The 23,392-nt window shown below is 35.5% G+C and overlaps 1 protein-coding gene across 1 annotated transcript in view; it reads left to right on the top strand.

Annotated features, from left to right (window-relative positions):
• LOC101898716 (mushroom body large-type Kenyon cell-specific protein 1) overlaps positions 1 to 23,392 on the top strand; it is a 387,162-nt gene that overhangs the window by 101,936 nt on the left and 261,834 nt on the right. The window contains exon 4 of the mRNA XM_059126942.1: positions 22,037 to 22,226. Coding sequence (XP_058982925.1) covers positions 22,133 to 22,226 — 94 coding nt within the window. The 5' untranslated portion in view covers positions 22,037 to 22,132. The remainder of the gene's footprint in view (positions 1 to 22,036; positions 22,227 to 23,392) is intronic.

Here is a 23,392-nt window from a genome sequence, read left to right as displayed (position 1 = left end):
CACAATTCCATTGAAACATTTGGCTAGAATCATCAAAATACCGAATATCTTGAGGTACCGTTATATAGGAGATATACGATAGCGTGGACCTATATAGAAAATTCTCTTTCAGGGGCTAAAGTACTCAGAGAGTACTTCTTATGAGAATTTTCAAATTTAAACAAGTTAAAAAGCACTAAGTTCGGCCGGGCCGAACTTTTAATACCCTCCATCATTTGCAACGAATTTGGAAATTTTTAAAAAATAAAATCCTTAAAAAATTCTGTAAAAATTTTAAAAATACCGAATATAGCCGTCATATTGGGGTCTATACGACGTGGACATACATACGCATTGTTTGTCATAAGCCATTACCATATTCAAATTGGAAACTTGAAATAAACGGTAAATAATGTAGCTAAAATCATCAAAATATCGTATATAAGGAGGTGCCGTTAAATTGGAGCATTGCAAACACCTGGACCAGCATAGACAGTTTTCTGTCACAGGCTGTAGCATACATTACGAACTTCAAATACCACATTTCAATCAATTTCGGTGGGTATTGTACCTAAAATCGTCAAAATACCGAATATGGTGAGGTACTGATATATGGGGCCTATACGAAGACCTGGACCCGCACAGACAATTTTCTGTCACAGACTGTAGTATTCATTACGAACTTCAAATACCAATTTTCAAACAATTCCGGTGAATAATGTCGCTAAAATCATTAAAATACCGAATATAGGGAGGTACCGTTATAAGGGGGCTATACAAAGACGTAGACCTGCACAGACAATTTTCTGTCTTAGGGTGTAGTATCCATTTTGAGCTTCAAGTACCAAATTTGAAACAATTCCCATGAATAATGTCGTTAAAATCACCAAAATACCGAATATCAGGAGGTACCGTTATATGGGGGCTATACGAAGAAATGGACTTGCACAGACAATTTTCTATCTTAGACTGTAGTATTCATTACGAACTTCAAATACCAATTTTCAAACAATTCCGGAGAATAATGTCGCTAAAATCATGAAAATACCGAATATAGGGAGGTACTGATATATGGGGCCTATACGAAGACCTGGACCCGCACAGACAATTTTCTGTCACAGACTGTAGTTCCTATAACGAACTTCAAATACCAAATTTGAAACAATTCCCGTGGATAATATCTTTAAAATCATCAAAATACCGAATATAGGGAGGTACCGTTATATGGGGGCTATATGAAAACGTGGACCTACTTGGCCCATTTACGAACTTAACCTGCCTACTGGAAAAATAAACATGTGTGCATCTATCTCAATTCATTCGAAAGATAGCGTGATTAAAACAGACAGACAGACGGACAGACAGACAGACAGACAGACAGACGGACATCGCTAAATCGACTTAGAAGTTTACGCTGGTCAAGAATATATATACTTTGTTGGGTCTGACATGAGTATTTCGAGGAGTTACAAACGGAATGACAAAGTTAATATACCCTCCATAGTATGGTGGAGGGTATAAAAATGTGGTTAAAATGATGTAAATACCGAATATCGGAAGATACCGTTATATGGGGGCTATACGATATCGTGAACCGATATAGCCAATCTTCGAACTTGACCTGCCTGCCAATAAATGTCTGATCTGTGCAAAATGTTAGCTTCCAATCCTAATTCGTGTTAATGATGCCTATTTTTAATTTGTACTAGGAGGGTGTAGAAAATACAAGTAGTATTTAGAATGGTCTATATTGGTTCACGTTTAGGTATAGCCCCCATATAACGGATTATCCGTAGGTCTGTTCTCCCCTTGCAAAAAATGTGCGATTAAGGTCCGCTAATTGGTGTAGTCCCCATATAACAGTATCTCCCAATTTTCTGCATTTTTGTGGTTCCTACCACAATAAATGAAATATGGGTTTCTCTATTCGGGATATTTTAATTAAATATTCTAAGTTAGCATATTCTACTCTTTTCATTATTTCATTTTACTTTGTTAAAGAAAATGGTGGAGGATATAAAAAGCTCAGCCCAACCAAATGATTATTCAAAATTGTGAACCCTTTGTGGCGGATATACCTGAAGGAGTAGGCCAATATATCCCATCTTCACACCAAATCTTGTTTTAATAAAAGTAATCTTTGTTCAATCTTCAATTTAACCTTAATTATGACTTCTACTTCGATTTCAAAGCTGATAGTTAACTTACAAACCATAAGTTTACGAAAACCCATTATTTGTAAAAGGGAAATAAATAGAAAAAACTATTTAATTTATTTTTAGAATCCAATTTTTGGTTTCTCCCTTGCCGGTATTGAACTGTCAACCTTATGGTTTTTAGTTAATGCATTTGGATATATTTATACCCTCAGCCATATTGCTACATAGGGTATATATCATTTGATGCGACAAAAGAGTGGCCGAGTAGAACAAGAAAGAATCAACAAATTTTGTGCAAACTTAGCAAAATCCAATATTTGCATAAGTGCTATGTCAGATGCAAAAAATAGACAATATCGGTCCACTCTATCGTGTACCTCCCCCACAAAGGCTCAAAATATTGAATAATTATAACTCTCATAAAATGCGAAATAAGCATCCGATCCACCTCAAATTTCGCTCATCCCAATCTTTTTACCAACACAATATCTGGTGTGAAGATGGTAGATATCGATGTAAACATTCTGGTACCTCCTCCACAAGAGGTAAACAATTTCGAATAACCAGCGAATACGCGAAATGAGCAACCGATTATTTTTAAACTCGACACATCCTAAAATATCTATCAACATAAATTCAGGTGTGAAGATGGTAAATGACGGACAATTCATTCTGGCAACTTCCCCACAGTGGGTCAAAATTTTGAATAATTATATGTCTCCCAATATTTTTGATAACACAAGATGTGCTGTGAAGATGGGATAAATTGGTACCACCCATACAAGGGGTCTAATGGTACCACCCTTACAAGGGGTCCATATTTTGAACAGGTTTATATTACAAGCATAAAATTCCATTTAAATTTCACACATCGCAACATTTTTGTTTATGCAAGATCTGGTATGGAGATGATGACCCAAATGGGTCAAAATGTTGTATAACCAAAACGCTTATAAAATGCGAAATAAACTTCGGATTCTCTTCAAATCTCACACATTCCAATATGTGTATTAATAAAAAAAACCTGGCGTGAAGATAATAGATATCAGCCTAACCTTTCTGGTACACACCTCACCCACCTACCTCCCCCACATGGGGTCGCTATTTTAAATACTTATATCTCTCTTACTTGCGAAACAAGTCAGCGATCAAAGATCTGTTGTCAATATAGAATTTATTGGTAACAGAGTACCTCTGCACAAAATTTTCAAATTTTGATTAAAAATTATTTCCATAAAATTTAAATGTCTGATTGTCATTAAATTTTGCACATCCCAATATATTGATAAGTATTGGATGAGTAGAACACTTCGGTCCACTATATCTGGTACCTTACACATATTTCAACATTTTCAAAAAAAGTATCACATATCTGATATTAAGTGGTGGAAGCAGTCAATATGGTAACAAGTAAAAAAGCTGTAAGTTCGGCCGTGCCGAACTTTTAATACCCTCTACAATTTGGTACAAATTTGGCAATTTCAAAAAAAAAAAAAAAAGTCCGTTTAAAATTCTGTTAAAATCTTAAAACTACCGAATGCCTATACGACGACGTGGACCTGCATAGGCAACTTTTGTCATAAGTTATTACTATATTTAAATGCGAAACTTGAAGAAAAATCTGTTTATGATGTAGCTAAAATCATCAAAATACCGAATATAGGGGGTACCGTTATATGGTGGCTATACGAAGACGTGGACCTGCACAGACAATTTTCTGGCATGTGCTGAAGTTTCCATTACGAACTTCACATGCGAAATTTGAAACAATCCCGGTATATATTGCCGCTAAAATCATCAAAATACCGAATATCGGGGGTACCGTTATATCGGGGCTATATGAAGACGTGGACCTACATGGCTCATTTTTTGACTTAGGATGTAGTATCCATTACGAACTTCAAATACCAAATTTGAAATGATTCCGGTAAATAATGTAGTTAAAATCATCAAAATACCGAATATCGGGGGGTACCGTTATATGGGGGCTATACGAAGACGTGGACCTGTACAGATAATTTTCTGTTTTAGGCTGTAGTATCCACTACGAACTTCAAATGCCACATTGGAAACAATTCTGGTGAATAATGTCGCTAAAATCATCAAAATACCGAATATCGGGGGGTACGGTATATGGGGGCCAAATTTGAAACGATTCCGGTAAATAATGTCGCTAAAATCATCAAAATACCGAATATCGGGAGGTACCGTTATATGGGGGCTATACGAAGACGTGGAACTGTACAGATAATTTTCTGACTTAGGTTGTAGTATCCACTACGAACTTCAAATGCCACATTGGAAGCAATTCCGGTGAATAATGTCGCTAAAATCATCAAAATTCCGAATATCGGGAAGTACCGTTATATGGGGGCTATATGATAACTTGGACCTACATGGCCTATTTACGAACTTAACCTGCCTACTGGCAAAATATACATGTGTGCAAAATTTAAGCCTTCTATTTCAATTTGTTCGAAAGATAGCGTGATTACAACAGACAGACAGACGGACAGACAGACATGCGGACATAGCTAAATCATCTTAGAATTTTACGCTGATCAAGAATATATATATACTTTGTTGGATCTGACATGAGTATTTCGAGGAGTTACAAACGGAATGACAAAATTAATATACCCTCCATAGTATGGTGGAGGGTATAAAAATCGGGCAAGTTGAGATATATATGTCAGAGTAAGTTCTGGTGTTAAGTGGATAATATTGATCTACTCCTTCGGTATCTCTCCATAAACAGGTCAACTTTTTGAATAATCACAACGTAAAGGAAAATATGTCTAAATAAACTGATATTGGCTAAGGGTGTACATCTGTCGGCTGACTGATTCTTTTCAAATAGTTTTTTTTACAGCTATGAAAGTTACATACAGACGAAGTAATGCCGCTAAACATTCATAATTACATTACACCCACAAAACTCTTCATAATTACCCATTAAATCAGTCCCAAAAACGACCTCTTATCCTGTCATGTATATTTCAATTGCAAGACATCATTCCGCTTAATATTGTCGTCTGTCGAAGTCAGAAGACACCAGAAAAAATAATGAATGGGAAAACTGAAATAACACTGAGAACAACACCAACTATCACATCGATTCGTGGCACACATTAAGCAAAACAAAAGAACAGCAGGACTCAATCGTTTCATTTCAAGTCATTACCTACAACCCACCCACATTACACATCAACCCACCATTGATTTTGACAGTGCACACTAGGTCAAATGACCACTTTTTCTGTGCGAAAGTCGAATTTCGTAAGGGCGATTTTACAGTGATCATTGATGCCACCATGTAGGGAATAGTCCAAAATAACATGAACTTCACTTTGTTTTTGTAAAATGTCAAACACCGCTTGACAGCAATCAATCAAAGTTACACATGTAACACGTTATTGAAAGACTGTTTGCGCAGCCTTTTATTTTCTCAAGTTTCAAATGTTTGTTTTTCATCCAGTTGAAATAAATGACGGAAATTTTGAAATGGAAGACAAAATTATTAGTGAGTACTTATGTCCCAGGTATTAAAAAGTGTAGATATCGTTTATTTACAAAAATAAATGCTGACTTATTTACATAACCTCAAATTTGTTTGAGTGATTTTAAATTACGAGTTCACGTAAGCTTTACAAATTTCGGCGAATTTCGGCAGACAAAAAGTAAATTGAAATGACTCAATTAAGATGTAGTTAATTGATTATACTTTACTATAAACCGCACCTTTTAGCGCTTTTCAAGAAAAATCGTTTTTTCTAGGTTACCATGCTATAACAAAATGAGAGTTGTTTGAAGTTTGACTGCATGAATGTTCGCAAAAGGACAAGCTTAGCAAGCTGTTGTCAACTTTGTCGTGAACAAAATTGGTGCTGACGATATTTCCGAAGATTCAGTGAAATTCTGGAAAGAAAAAACGCGTTTGTTCTGCAAATCTTTAAAATCAAAATACGAAAAATATGGAAAAAAATTGGGAAGAATGCTGACAAATTTAGATTGGAAAACTGTGATTGGCTTACGGATAAAATTAATTTCGAAATTAAAAAGCAAACTGCAAAAGTCAATTCTTCGGATGTTGGTCACCCAAAAGCTCAATTTTGCAACAAAAGTGAATATGGAAAAAGAAAAGAAGCATTCGAGCTTTCAAACTCAATAAACAACGAAACAAACTTACTAGAACGTGCAGCAGCAACATTGTTCTAAAAGAAAGTTTAGCATGCCCAACTAGGCCCTCAAAAATAAGAAAGATATGTTCTGAAACCAATACAAAGCCAATTTAATTTTCTGCAGATGAGACATTAGCTTTTTTTGGAAAATAACTTTACAAAGTACCAATATAATGCATTACGCCGCGAAAGTAGATTAAGAAACTGAAATTATAGTACTTTTCTCATTACTTACTCAAGATGGTGATTATGTGACTAATTTTAAGGAGGAGGGGGAGATGACTGCTGGTATTTTAAAATGCAGTTGTGGTAGAAAAAATCGGTTAATAACTTGTGTCAAAAATCAAACTGATTGCACAATGTATTCTAAAACAACTCGAGCACCTACATTTATCACTATGACTATTTAAAAAATTGGCGGAAAAGTCTGGTTTATGTATGCTAATTCATGTATTTTTTGTTTAATTTACTGATATTACACTTTCTTTAACGCTTGCCTTCATTTTAGTTTGAAATAGTACAATATTTTAGTTGTAATTAATTTCGCACAGAAAAAGTGGTCATTTGACCTAGTGTGCAGTGGAAAAGAAATGGTCGACAATGGCGTTACAAGAGAAACCCAAAATGAACAGTCGACAAAAATCAAATAAAACAAATGAACACGAAAACTACAAAAGAAAAGTGAACACCGACAGCAACAAATAAAATAATGAATGCTTCTCTCAATCGAAATCTCGAAATGAATTGAGATGTTGTTAAATGTCACACACACACGAACACCCACACTCTCAAACCAGGATACTGGTTGCAGCAGACACGGGCTCTGGATGACATGTGCACGAAGAACATGAACTACCACAACATTACACACAACTTCTAGGACATGATTCTAGTGGCTGACAAAGAGAAGCACATGCAAACTTGGGGGGGGGGAAATGTAAACTTGTGCTCCTTCGACATAGGTGTCATTCTGTATTTAGATATCATCCTGCCTGCCGTAACTCTTCACAACACTTTTTTTGGTATTGACACAGAAAAGTTTACACAACATTTCACTACACAAACGACGTGTTTTCCAACGCCAAAGAATCCTTTTGTCAGGGCAAACTTTGCCGTTGTTCCATCATGGCAGCCCCATTCACATCTCTATCGTCTAGTTTTCGACATTGTGTTCAGTCGTACACCACAACAATATTTGACACTCGTGTCTGCAACGTGCTACACACACACACATACTGTTGTAGTTGGTGGCTCCAACAAACTGTTGCATGCACATGCCATTTTCGAGGAAAGGAAAAAATACCGAATTCATGAATCCATGTGGCATTTTGAGGATGCAAAGGACGTTTACTCAAAGTATTGGTAATATCATGGTTTCTCTCTGCTCAGAAAACAATAAAATAAAACCAACCAACCAACAACAAAAGTAAGGGGGAGTGAGAATTCTTTGTTTCGTTGGACCAACGAAAACCTTCAAACGTGTACATGTTTGTATGTGTAATTGTAAGTTCGACTATGGTTCGTTGTTCCCGTTTGTTTGTGGACTATCTGATGGTATATTGGCAAGGAGTGTTAACAAAATGAACTGAAATTAATAAAGGACTGCAGTGTTGTGCTGCGAATTCGAGTCGAATATCTATTTATGCTAAAATAATGGATACTTTTTATACCCTCAGCCATCAGGATATATATATCATTTAATACTGCCAAAATGAGCCTCATCGAAATAACGGCTTTGTGCCCCAGATCTCTTTGAACCAAATCCTTTGGTACATGGTATTATTATTGTCAAAATTAGATCGAGTTCGAAGATGGGCAACATGGGTCCACTCCTTCCGGTACCGCCCCCCCCCCCCCCCCCCACATACGAAAAACTTTTTCACAGGAAGAACAAGAAAGAATAGTCCAATTTTATGCAAATTTTGCAAATCCTGACCTATCAGGTGGGAAAATGGACTATATCGGTCAACTCAATGAAGTACCTCATGCACAAAGGGTCAACATTTAAAATACAAAATGGGAATTAAGAGTCCGATTGTCTTCAAATTTCGCACATCTAAATATTTGTAGCAATACAATATCTGGTATGAAGAACGAATAGAACGGACCTTTGCTTCTAGTACCTCCCCACAGGGGGTCAAAAATTATGACCCTGCGAAATAAGCAACCAACCAACCCCTTCTGGTACCTCCCAAAGGATCACAATTTTCAATACTTATATCGCTCATAACTTACAAAAAAGTCAGCGATGCTAAATTAAACTTTGATTAATTTACAAAGAGGAATTACAGAGCGATATAACTTATTTCGTTCATTAATGGTTAACATTGACAGAGATGGGTCCAAGAGTCGGCTTTAGCAAACGAATATTTTCAATCACGAATTATTAGGAACCAAAATAATTTCATAATGGAAGTTTTGAAGGTTTTTTTTTTTTTTTTTGAAAACTTGGACTTTTTGGTGGAGGTAACAGCAGAAGTGGACCGAAATTACCCATATCTGAATTCGATCTAAGTTTGATAATAATATTAGGATGTACCAATGTATATTTATAAAAAAATCATCATAAATTTCTAAGTCGATTTAGCGATGTCCGTCCGTCTGCGGAAATCACTCTAGCTTCCGAACGAAATTAAGTAGGTTGGTAAAATTTTACTCACATGTATATTATGTCGGCAGTAGTTTTGGTAATGGACCATGTAGGTCCGTGTTTTGGTATAGCCCCCATATAATGGTTTTCGGTATTTTCGTGATGGATACTACAGCCTATGACAGAAAATAGTTTGTGCAGGTTCACGTATTAGTATGGCCCCCATATAACGGTACCTCCCGATATTCGGTATTTTCATGCTTTTAGCGACATTATTCACCGGAATTGTTTCGAATTTAGTTTTTGAAGTTCGTAATGGATACTAAAGCCTATGACAGAAAATAGTTTGTGCAGGTCCGCGTTTTGGTATAGCCCCCATATATTCGGATTTTTATGATTTTAGCTATATCATTTTTTCAAGTTTCGAATTTGAATACTGTAATGGCTTATCACAAAAGTTGCCTATGAAGGAAGGAAGGAAGGACCGTAATATAATGGCTACATTCGGTATTTTTAAGATCCTAACAGAATTTTTAAACGATTTTTTTTAAATTCCCAAATTCGTTCCAAATCGTGGAGGGTAATAAAGGTTCGGCCCGGCCGAACTTACAGATTTTTTATTTGTTTTTTTTTTTAATATTCCAGTATTTGGGTAAATATCCGTATATTTTTCGATTTTAAGCAATAAACCAAATTTAACGGGCACTTATCTACTAGCATTCACATATTGTTAGGGATTTAAAATAATATGCATCTACTAACATTTTTATACCCTACACCACATAGTGGTATGGGTATTATGTTTTTTGATGATTTGCATAGAATCATATTCTGAGCCGATTTATGCATGTTCGTCCGTCCATGTATTTTTGTAAAAAAAGTACAGGTGCCTGATCAAAATAAAATTTTGCACAAAATATTTGCTTAGTCCAAGGACGAGCCCTGGAAATTGGAGATAATCGGTCAAAATTTATAGTTTCCATATATATCTTCGCCAGATTTGCCTTTTCTATGCACCAAATGTGTAATATTAGTCTATATAAGATGGAATTTGGCTTATTCGACTAAATTGAATTTAGAAACAAGTGCGTTAAATTTGGTGAAAATTTGGCTTCAGATATAGCTATAGCTCCCAATATATTCATCATCCGATTTGTTAAATTTCTCCTCCACAGCCGTAATATGCACTCAATAACGACGGTACTTGGAGAAATATATCATATACATCTCAGAAATACTTTTGCCAAATTTTATCAAGTCTTCGTCTTCGTATAGCCCCCATATAACGGTACATCCCGATATGCGGTATTTAAATGATTTTAGCGACATTATTTACCGGGATTGTTTCAAAATTGAAGTTCATAATAGACATCCATATAACCCATATAGCCCCCATATAACGGTATCCCCGATATTCTGTATTTCGATGATTTTAGCGACATTATGTACCGGAATTATTTCAAGTTTCGTATTTAAAGTTGGTAATGGATACTACAGCCTATGCCAGAAAATTGTCTGGGCAGGTCCACGTTTTATAACCACCATGGTCCCTCCCTATATTCGGTATTTTGATGGTTTTAGTCACATTATAAGCAGATTTTTTTCAAGTTTCGCACATGAATATTGTAATAGCTTATGACAAAAGTTGTCTATGCAGGTCCACGTCGTCGTATAGACCCTAATATACGGCTACATTCGGTATTAACAGAATTTTTAATGGATTTTATTTATTTATTTATTTATTTTTTTTTTTTTTTTGGAAATTTTACCAAATGGTGGAGGGTATTCAATGTTCGGCCCGGCCGAACTTACAGCTTTTTTAATTGTTTTTTCTTTTTAGATGCTATTCTACGACAGTAACTTTTTATGTTGTTCCAAAACCAAACGATACTGAAATTGAACATACGATTTGTGTACCTTTACACAAAACATTTTCCATATAAACAAACAATTCATAACTTTTTAAATACCACATTTCAGAACTCTAAAATAAATATATGCATCGTCACAAACTCCATCACAAAATGAACATTCCACTAAATCAGAAAGGATAATAAAAAAGCAAAAATCGCTTGGCTGTTCAATTTCAGTTGTAGTTTTACATGTTCCGACAGTGTGTCTCAAACAGTCTGACACTTGGTGCAAAACGGAAAAAGGAAATGTTATATACGCACACAAAACGCCCACAACCTCAATTCGATACAAAACACACACAGATACATACATGTCAAGATACAATTCAAAGATACTAGTTTTGGTTTACAGCGTTGTTATCACTATGTTGGGGGGGAGGACTTGTGGGAGCCCTGTTGGAACAAATGACCAAAAATAATGAAAAAGTCGAAGGTAGTTATGATTGTTTTGTTTTTGGAAACTAGTTTCTCAGAGACAAAGCATTACAAAATCCACTGTAGACAGTATTTATTTTCACCAGAACAATACTGAAGTTTTGGGAATATTTGCAGGGATTTCGAATGAATTCTGCATTTGCTACACTAGCAAATGTGCAGCCACCCACCCACAACCTGTTTTCAAGAGATTTTGGTTGTGTGCGTTGTTTTTTTTTTTTTTTCTCCAAGTTATCCTTTCAACAAGTTGGTATTTGCCATATGTTTTGCTTTTGCTTAGTCTATCTGGGCTGCATTACACAATAATAGTGCGTGTATGTGTGTGTGCGAATTTGTTAATACATCTACACCTTGGGCAAGTGTCTGTGTAACATATATTGTCTGTTACAGTTGTGGTCGTTTCCTGTCGTCGTTTTCGGATCGTTTAATGTCCTTATTTTCATTGTTTGAAAAAAAGTGTCTCATATACTACATAGCGAATTCTCACACACACACACACACACTGACATGTACACAGATTCACGCTGACTTTTCTGTATTTGTTACATTCTTCGAGGGCAACGACTTGTTGCGCTTCGCCTTTTTGCGTTTTCTTTTGTTCTTGCATTACTGTCATTGTCGTCGTCTTTGCTTTCCTTAGCTTCACTGTTACATATTATGCAATTGTGTGCGTTGAGGACTCCACGTCTGGAGAGTTTATTGATTAAAATTGAAGTTTATTTCTTAAATTTAGGATTTATTGAGTTTTAATTTTGGTGGCATTTAAGGTCTAGGATGGGCATTCGATAACGTATATAAGATAATGAACAGTTTTTAAACATAAAAACAATTTGCAAACGTTATATATTCTGTTTATATTCTGTTAAGTCAAACAAATCTTGCCACCCCAGTAATGCTGCATTTTGTAGACATGGGTGTTGGTAAAGGCTGTCTCAAAAGATTAAATCGTAGTCAAAGACACAATTTAAACAGAATCATTTTTTCCTGGTCACAAATCTGTAACCTTTTTTGTTGGAAAGGTAACACAATGTGCTTTCCGCTAATTAAACCAGTAAAGAAAGTCCTAAAGTCGGGCGAGGCCGACTTTATGATACCCTACACCACTTTGCCAATTTAGTAGAGCTCCACATAACAATTAAAAGTTTTTATCGGAGAATTCAATCATACACGCTATGCTTATAATTATAGTTTAAAGTTCAAAGGAATAAATATGCCGAAGCATTTGTATCTTTTAAATTCGGAATTGTATTGCCTATTAGGTGCAAAATTAATTTGAAATCATATAAAGATATATATGGGAGCTATATCCAAATCTGAACCGATCTTGATAAAATTTGGCAAAGATATTTCTAAGCTGTATTTGATATATTTTCCTGAATATCGTTTTTACGGAGTGCATATTACGGCTGTGGGTAACAAATACAACAAATGGGATGAACAATATATATGGGAGCTATAGCTATATCTGAACCGATCTTCACCAAATTCGGCATACTACCTTCCAGACTGAATTCGGTCGTATGTGCCAAAATCCATCCCATTTGGACAAATGTTAGGCGTTTGGTGCACAATAAAATGTAAATCGGACGAAGTTATATATGAGAGCTATATCCAAATCTGAACCGATCTCGATAAAATTTAGCAAAGGCATTTTTGAGCTGCATTTGATATATTTCCCCAAATATTGTTGTTACAGAGTGCATATTACGGCTGCGGAGGACAAAAGTAACAAATCGGATGAACAATATATATGGGAGCTATAGCTATGTCTGAACCGATTTCGATTAAATTTGGCATACTTATTTTCAGGTCTAATTTGGTGGTATGCGCAAAATTCCATACAATTCGGGCTGATATTACACGTTTGGTGCACAATAAAAGGCAAATCGGACGAAGATATATATGGAAGCTATATCTAATTTTTTACCGATTATCAATTCCAATTTCAATAGGGTTCGTCCTTGGGCCAAAAAAATGTTGTTTGCAAAATTTCATCTCAATCGGATAATAAATGCGATCTGCATTTTGTTCACAAGAATACATGGACAGACGGACGTACGGACAGACGGACTGACATGCATAAATCAACTCAGAAAGTGATTCTATGCAGATCATCAAAAAGAACTATGGGTCTATCTCGTTTCCTTTTGCCTGTTACAAACAAATGCACAAAGACATAATACCCTGACCACCTTGTGGTGTAGGGTATAAAAATCTGTTTATGATGTAGCTTAAATCATCAAAATATTGAATACAGGGAGGTACCATGGGTGTTATAAAACGTGGACCTGCACAAACAATTTTCTGCTATAGGCTTTAGTATTCATTGCGAACTTCAAATACAAAATTTGAGATAATTCCGATAAATAATGTCGCTAAAATCATAAAAATACCGAATATCGGGGATTTCATTATATTGGTGCTAAACGAAGACGTGGGCCTGCACAGACAATTTTCTGTCATAGGGTGTAATATCCATTACGAACTTCAAATGGGAAATTTGAAATAATTCTCTTAAATAATGCCGCTAAAATCATCAAAATACAGAATATCGGGAGGTACCGTTATACGGGAGTCATACGAAGACGTGGACTGCACAGACAATTTTCTGTCTTAGGCTGTAGTATCCATTTCGAGTTTCAAATAGCAAATTTCAAAAAATTTCGGTGAATAATGTCGCTGAAATCATTAAAATAATGAATATCGGGAGGTACCATTATACGGGAGTCATACGAAGACATGGACCTGCATAGTCAATTTTCTTTCTAAGGCTGTAGTATTCATTACGAACATCAAATACCAAATTTGAATTCCGGTGAATAATGTCGCTAAAATCATTAAAATACCAAATATCGGGAGGGACGGTATACCAAATCGTGAACCTACATGGCCAATTTTCAATACCAAAAGTCCTGCAGACATAATATACATTTCAGTAAAATTTTATCAATCTACTTCATTTCGTTCGAAAGCAAGAGTGATTTCCACAAACGGACAGACGGGTGGACATAGCTAAATCGACATAGAATTTTATGCGGATCAAGAATATATATACTTTGTGGGTCTAAAATGTATATTTTGCGGTGTTACAAACGGGATGACAAATTAATATACCCTCCATACTATGGTGGAGGGTACAAACATATTTCTTATACCCTACACCTCATAGTGGTAAGGGTATTATGTCTTTGTGCATTTGTTTGTAACATGGAGAATAAAGCGAGATAGACCCATAGTTACCTTTGAGGATCTTTATAGAATGACTTTCTGAGTCCTTCTGTCTGTCCATGTATTTTTGTGTACAAAATACAGGTCGCATTTATTGTTCTATTGAAATGAAATGTTCCAAGGAAGATTTGTTTGGCCCAAGGGCAAAGCCCATTGGAATTGGTGAGAATCGGTTAGATATAGCTCCCAATTACATATATCTTCAACCGATTTCGGGTTCATTGTGCACCAAATAGCCAATTTCAGTCCAAATTACCATCCAACCGAATTCAGCCTAGAAGCACGTACGTGAAAACCGGCTTAGATATAGCTATAGCTCCCATATATATGATTCATCTGATTTGGTGTTTATCCCTCACACTCGTAATATGCATCCCACAATAATGGTATTTAGTACCAGATGTCAGACACATCGCAGATATATCTCTACCAAATTCTATCAAGATGGGTTCATATTTGGATATAGCTCCCATAAATACTTTAACCGATTTCGGGTTAATTGTACACCAAATGGCAATATCAGTCCGAATGACTTGACTTTTGGCACAGCCGACCGAATTCAGTCTAAAAGCAAGTACATCAAATTTGGTACCAGATATCTTGTTTAGCTCTGAAATACTTTTGCCAAATGTTATCGAGTTCGGCTAAGATTTAGAAATAGCTCGCATATACGAGTATATCCTTAATCCGATTTTAGGTTTATTGTGCAAATAATGACTAATATGAATGCAAATGGAGTAAGTTTCGTGACGTACGTTTCAATTTGGTGGAACTCGGCTCCGATATATATTCGTTTTAATATAATCCTTCTTGAAGTTATATCATGCACTCTACAGAAATGTTATTTGATATAAAAGATTCAGAATTGGATATGCCTCATATATATTAGTTCCCTGTGGTACCAAATTATAACTGCTCTAAATCTTCTGCTTCAAATAAATTATTTTATTTCGGAAGTTCTATTAAATATGGTGTAGGGTATCATATAGCCCGACTTTTGACTTTTCCTTACTGGTTAAAATGAAAGCAGCATTTTTCATCGCAATTTTTTATGGTTTGCAAATTTCTTCCAAATGGTAGTGGGGATTTAAAAGTTCGGCCCGGACAAACATCATTACTTTTTTGCTTTTTTTTTCGTTCAATTTGTATTTGCAGATATTTTTTTCTTGAGTTATATGTAAAAGACTAGTTTTTATGCTACAATGATTAAAGTGATTTTTAGAATCAACAATCCCACCTAGCTTTGAGCTTTTTTGGGTTTCTTTATTTTTAATCCCATGTGGAAATTAAAAATCGGTGAGGAAAACTAGGGGATTTTGCCAAGGAAACCCGATTTCCCAACCCTTGTGCGACGCAGCCTAAATGATTCCCTTCGTCATTATTTATCAGTACATACTCGTATATGGGCAGCATACATAGTATGTATATTAGATTCGTCATTCCTTTTATAACTCATCGAAATAATAATTTTAGATATAACGATTTACCCCTATCCGTAGGTCCGTCTGTTGTCAAAACGAATTAAGATAGAAAGCTAAAATAATGCACAGATCAGTGTTTTGTCTGCAGGCGATATCGATATCATATAACCCCCATACAATGATATCATATAACCCCCATACAATGATACCTTCGATATTAGGTATTTTGATGATTTTAGCCACATTTTTTCAATATAATTGTCTGAAAAGCCACACAAGAAGTTCCTTCTGAGTACTTTACCCCGGTATCTACCCAATATTTGGTATTTTTTGTGATTTTAGCCACATTTTCAATGAAATTGTCCGAAAATCCACACAAAAAGTTCTTTAAACAAAAAGTTGTTTATGCACAATCACGTCTTCGTATAGCCACCGGTATCTACCCATATTTGGTATTTTCATGATTACAGCCACATTTTTCAATGGAATTGTCCGAAAATCCACACAAAAAGTTCTTTTTGTGTGCTTTGTCCCCAGAAAGAAAATTTTCTATATAGATCCTCGATATTGTATAGTCCCTATACAACTGTACCCCCTCCCCCCTTTATTCGGCGTTTTGATGATTTCAGAGACATTATTCACCGGGATTGTTTCAACATTTCCTATTTATGTTCGTGATGGGTACTACAGCCTATTACAAACAGTTGTTTATGCAAAACCACGTCTTCGAATAGCCCCCATATAACGGTTTTCTCTTGAGCGGTATTTAATGACCGAATTTTTTGGACATTTTTCAAGTTTCTTCAAAATGGTGGAGGATATTAAAAGTTCGGCCGAACTTAGCTGCTTCTTACTTGTTTTTTATACCCTACAAAACTACAAGTTTTATTGGGCCAAAAATTATGTAACAATTCGAAATATCGGTCGTCTGTCCATGTTAATTTGTAATCAAGCTACAGGTCGCAATTATGACCCAATTCTGGCTAGGGTCAGAATAGAACAAAAAATATTTAGGTGCTGAAATGGGCGAAACACAAAAACATTTTCCTGATTTTTCTATTGCTCTATAGGCCAAAAACAATTTCATGGAGTTGGAGTTTCGGGCTGGGCGGAAGCCTACCAATTTGGGCGGCAATCGAACAATATTTAACTTTTATGTAAGAAAATACGAAAATGTCCACTAAACCGGGAATATTTTTAATGCCAGCCAAGTCACAAATACATTAAGAGGTCACTTCTGATCATAAAAGTGATGCTGATATATTTGTAGTCAAGAACCGCTGGACTGATTTTCACAATTCCTATCAATTCTTAATGGTCTCTTGTCAGAAAAAAATCTAAGAAAAATATACCAATAAAAAGTGAATACCTTTTGTTCCATTTTTATACCCTACACCACATAGTGGTAAGGGTATTATGTCTTTGTGCATTTGTTGCATGTCAGTCCGTCTGTCCGTCTGTCCGTCCGTCCGTCTGTCCATGTATTCTTGTGAACAAAATGCAGGTCGCATTTATTATCCGATTGAGATGAAATTTTCCAAACAATATTTTTTGGCCCAAGGACGAACCCTATTGAAATTGGTGAGAGTCGGATCAAATTTAGATATATCTCCCATATATACCTTCATCCGATTTCGGGTTAAATGTGCACCAAATGTTCACTATCAGTCCAAATTACCTGAATTTTGGCACACCCAACCGAGTTCGGCCTAGAAGCAAGTATATCAAATTTGGAGAAAATCGGTTCAGATATAGCTATAGCTCCCATATATATCTTTCATCCGATTTGATCTTTAAGTCCCTCACATTCCTACTATGCACTTCACAACCGTGATATTTGGTATCAGATAAAAGATACAGCCCAGAAATAGCTGTTTGTAATTTTATCGAAATCGGTTCAGATTTGGATATAGCTCCCATATATATCTTCATCCGATTTCGGGTTAATTGTGCACCAAATGGCCGATATAAGTCCAAATGGACTGAATTTTAGTACATCGGACCAAATTCAGCCTAGAAGCAAGTATATCAAATTTAGTGAAAATCGGTTCAGATATAGATATAGCTCCCATATATATCTTTTATCCGATTTGATCTTTAAGTCCCTCACATTCCTACTATGCACTTCACAACCGTGATATTTGGTACCAGGTATTAGATGGAGCACAGGAATAGCTATTTTAAATTTTACCGAAATCGGTTCAGATTTGGATATAGCTCCCTTATATATCTTCATCCGATTTCGGGTGATTGACCACCAAATGGCCGTAATAGCATCAATTTTGGCAAATCCGACCGAAACCAGCTTAGAAGCAAGTACACCAATTTTAGTAAAAATCGGTTCAGATATAGCTATAGCTCCCATATATATCTTCATCCGATTTCGTGTTAATTGTGCATCAAATGGCCAATATCAGCCCAAATGGCATTAATTTTCGTACATAAGACCGAATTCAGTCTAGAAGCTAATACGTCAAATTTGGAGAAACCCGGTTCAAAGATAGCTATAGTTCGTAAAATGCACGATAGAATTAGATAGATTTTGATTTTGTACCAAATATCTCATAGAGCTCTGAAATGCCCTGTTAAACCTTTTTACGAGAGCTCTACTAAATATGCATAGTGGTGTAGGGTATCATATAGTCGGCCCCACCCGACTTTTGAGCTTTCCTTACTGGTTTTTTTTTTTAATTTTTGTCATATTTTTTATCGCATGCGATTTTTCCAATTTGACTCACAATTTCGAATTGTAAATTTTATAAATTTTTACACCTTACACTACATTTTGAGGGTACCATATATACCTGTCTCAATTTTTTCCGATCCTCACGAAATTTCGCATAGGCTTAGGGTCAGAATTAAAGCCTATTGTATTTTAGATGTACATTTAGGTGTTCAAATGGACTACAAAAATGTGCATTCATTTGATTTTTCAACCCACCCAAATTACATTTATATTAAAACCCTTTATTATTAATATATGTCTGTAATTGCATCGATTAATCTGAGTCATTTTTGGCTGCACACAATTGTTCTTGTAGTTGTTTAGCATATAAGTCTCTTTCCGAGAAAATGTATTTTTTTTTTCAAATTGAGTCATACCCTAAAAATTATTCAATAGAGATTTGTTCGAATCTCTCGCTCTCTTCCTTAACTTTTGGTTCACATACCATAACCGTAAATCGAAACCCATATAAAGTTAAACTGAATTTTAATTAGGAAGCTTTTCAGAGCACAATAACAAATAACAACAAATAAAAGCGACAACTATGACAGTATCGACATAAGCAGCAATAACAACAACTACAACAACAATCACATATGAAATGAAAAAAATTCTTAAGGCGGCAGTTTTCTAAATTCTAGTAAAATAAACCAGAAACTTGCTGAATAATAATGAACAAAAACAAAATTGATTTTAAACAACTTTTGTCGAACTACTACATATAAATTAAGACACGAACATATATATATATATACATACATTTGATAAGAGGAATGTAAATTTGTTACTGTAACTAATGCATGTACAGTGAAGTGGAGAGAAGTAATAGAAATAAGAAGCAATTTGAAATAGTTTTAGAGCCAAACTAATTTAGTGGGGTTCTGAAACTATTTAATGATAGAAATACGGACAGTTGTCAATATCTGTATTTTTATGATATCAGTAATCAACGGAATTTTTTCTGTCTTTCTTAGACTTGTCATTAGAACAGTGAAATCTAATTATACCCTCCACCATAGTATGGAGGATATATTAAGTTTATCATTCCGTCTGTAACACCTCGAAATATACATTTTAGACCCCACAAAGTATACATCTTCTTGATAAGCATAAAATTCTATGTCGATTGAGCGATGTCTGTTCGTCTGTGGAAATCACAATAGCTTCCGAACGAAATAAAGTAGTTTGATAAAATTTAACTCAAATGTGTATTTTGTCTGCAGGACTTTTGGTATTGAATATGGGTAATGTAGGTCCACGTTTTGGTATAGGTGCAGGTCTACGTCTTCATATAGCCTCCATATATTGCTACCTCCCTATTTTCGGTATTTTGGCGATTTAAGCGACAATATTCACCGGAATACAAATTTGGTATTTAAAGTTCGTTATGGATACTACATGCCAGAAAATTGTCTGTGTAGGTCCACGTCTTCGTATAGCCCCCATATAACGGTACCTCCCGATAATCGGCATTTTGATAATCTCAGCGACATTATTCACTGGAATTGTTTTAAATTTGGTGTAGGAAGTTCGTAATGGATACTTCAGCCTATGACAGAAAATTGTCTGTGTAGGTCCACGTCTTCGTATAGCCCCAATATAACGGTAATTTTGGCACTAGTCACAAATAATACTTTCGATTTGTGTTCTCAACTCACTCGTATTTAAAAACGAAAGTGCAGTTGCCATTCTAATTTTTATACCCTACACCACAAGGCGGTCAGGGTATTATGTCTTTGTGCATTTGTTTGTAACAGGCAAAAAGAAACGAGATAGACCCATAGTTCCTTTTGATGATCTGCATAGAATCACATTCTGAGTCGATTTATGCATGTCCGTCCGTCTGTCCGTCTGTCCATGTATTTTTGTAAACAAAGTACAGTTCGCATTTGTGGCCCGAACCAGATGAAATTTTCCACAAATCATTTGTTTGGCCCAAGGACGAACCCTATGTAAATTGGAGATAATCGGTCAAAATTTAGATATAGCTCCCATATATATCTTCGTCCGATTTGCCTTTTATTGTACACCATACGTGTAATATCAGCCCGAATAATATGGAAATTTGCACATACAACCAAACTAGGCCTGAAAATAACTATGCCAAATTTGATCGAAATCGGTTCAGATAAAGCTTTAGCTCCCATATATATTGTTCATCCGATTTGTTATTTTTGTCCTCCGCATCCGTAATATGCACTCTGTAACAACAATATTTGGGGAAATATATCAAATACAGCTCAGAAATACATTTGCTAAATTTTGTCGAGATCGGTTCAGATTTGGATATAGCTCACATATATAACTTCGTCCGATTTACCTTTGATTGTGCACCAAACGTCTAATATTTGCCCAAATTGGATGAAACTTACGACCGAATTTATTCTAGAAGCTAGTATGTCAAATTTGGCGAAGATCGGTTCAGATATAGCTATAGATCCCATATATACTGTTCATCCGATTTGTCATATTTGTTACCCACAGCCGTAATATGCACTCCGTAACAACGATATTCAGGGAAATATATCAAATATAGCTCAGAAATATCTTTGCCAAATTTTATCGAGATCCGTTCTGATTTGGATATAGCTCTCATATTTATTTTTATCAGATTTCAAATTAATTGTGCACCAAATGGGCAATACAGTCCTTTAGTCCTTTGAACTTTAAATTGTAATCATAGCGTGTATGATTGAATTCTCCCATAAAAACTTTTAATTGTTATGCGGAGCTCCACTAAATTAGCAAAGTGGTACCCTAAAGTCAGCCCCGCCCGACTTTAAGTCGTTCTTTACTGGTTTTATATACAATTTCTTTTCCATTCCTTTTCAACCCACCTTAATGTCAAATTTCGCCATGTATGTTTGATTTTTTTTCGAAAATAGAATTTAATACCAAAACCGAACTTCGGAATATAAACAACAATAACAAAAACAATTGACAAAAACAAAACTATTTACGCGACTTGATTTCAATTTGCTGGTGTTTTGTTATTATTCTTGTTGTTGTTGGTGACGGTGTTGTTGTTGCTGCTATTCTGTATTTTACCTTGAATAAATCTCGTTTAATTATATTTGAACCGACACTATTTGAAATTTATTAGCATTAAAAATGCAAAAGTATCTTTACCGCCAGCAACAACAACACCGATCGACAGACCAACAAATGCTATAGGCTACTCGTAGCCAGTTATTTTCTTATTTCGTCGTTTATTTCTCAGCTGCCTCCAAACTAATGAAATGCAATCATTTATTTTTATTTATTTAAACATTTTGTATCAAATTCTCATAAAAATTGTCATTGTCAAATTGTTGTTGTACTTATCGTAAATTTAGATAAATTTTATTTCCCATAAAAGTATGAAAATATATTTCGATTTAATTCTCTTCAATTTTCTATTTTTAGGTCTCACTGAAAAGCTATTTCTTTGCATAGCCAAGAGCGAAGTGTAGCGATACTGCTTTACTATTTGTGGGCTTGTCTGACAATAAATGCAAGATCATGGCCGAATGTTCATATGCCCGTTGCATACAGGAGCGCCGCTTAATCAAGCGTGAATTAATGAAACATTCCAAGGACATGCTATATATTGTTGGTAAGTTTTCGTATGGTTTTTGGAAATTGTTTACATTCACAAGTTGTTGAACTGGAAATGTAAAATTTTTTATAAATTTTTATTCTGTTAAGTTTTAATGTTTGCAGGACAATTATTTGCAACATCGTTGGCAAATGTTTTCAAAAAAGTAAAATTTAAAAAAAAAACAGTAAGGAAAAGTAAAAAGTCGGACTGGGCCGACTATATGATACTCTACACCACTATGCATGCAAGGTGAGATGAAAAAAATGCAACCAATTGCAGACTGCTGTCATTTCTAAGCCACTCGTCTGACAGCTGTTAAAATTATTCCAGTGACAGCTCATTATATTGTTTACAGGCGTACAAAAGTATTTTTAGTGGAATTTTTCAGAAAGAAAGTTATTCGCAATGGAATTGAAGAGTGATAGTGTGATTTCTTTATATTTGGCTGGAAAACCACAAGTGGCTATCGTTAGAGCACTTCAGCATTTAAATGTGAATAAATCTTTTGGGTTCTCGTACCATCGCTTGTTACCGTAATACTGGGAGCGTAGCCCGACGTCACGGAAGTGGACGGAAGAAAAAAGCAACATCAGCAGAAATGGTTCGAAAATTAAAGAAGCGAGTTGATCGAAACCCGCGTCGCAGTGACCGAAAAATGGCTCGTGTGCTGAACATATCACAATATTCCATTCGGCTAATATTGATAAATGAGCTCGGGGTAAAGCCTTCGAAATTCCAAAAAGTTTCGCAACAGAAAAAATAGACATAAAGGAGCTAAAGAGTGGTGAAATGAAGAATTTGGTTTTCTCCGATGAGAAGACATTCGTTGTCCAGCAGTTTGTAAACGAACAAAATGATCTTTTTTACTTGCCAAAGAGGTCAGCTGAAAATGTTCACCTTCGGTTGGCCACCATAACTCAAGCGCCGGCCATAGTGATGGTGTGGGCTGCCATAACTTTCTGCTAGTATTAATCGACCGTGGCATCAGAATAAATGCCGAATATTATCGCGAAAATATTCTGGAGGGTGTATTAAAGCCTTGACCTTGAATTCCAACAGGACTCAACACCGTCGCACTCACCACGCGCCACCCAAGAATGGTTACAAAACGAGGTTCATCGCTTCATTTCCAGCGCACAATGGCCACCAAAATCTCTGGATACCAATCCCTTGGACTATTG

The sequence above is a fragment of the Musca domestica genome, unplaced genomic scaffold (genome assembly GCF_030504385.1).
Source record: "Musca domestica strain aabys unplaced genomic scaffold, Musca_domestica.polishedcontigs.V.1.1 4, whole genome shotgun sequence".
Taxonomy (NCBI): domain Eukaryota; kingdom Metazoa; phylum Arthropoda; class Insecta; order Diptera; family Muscidae; genus Musca; species Musca domestica.
This window is presented reverse-complemented; position numbering and strand designations above follow the sequence as displayed.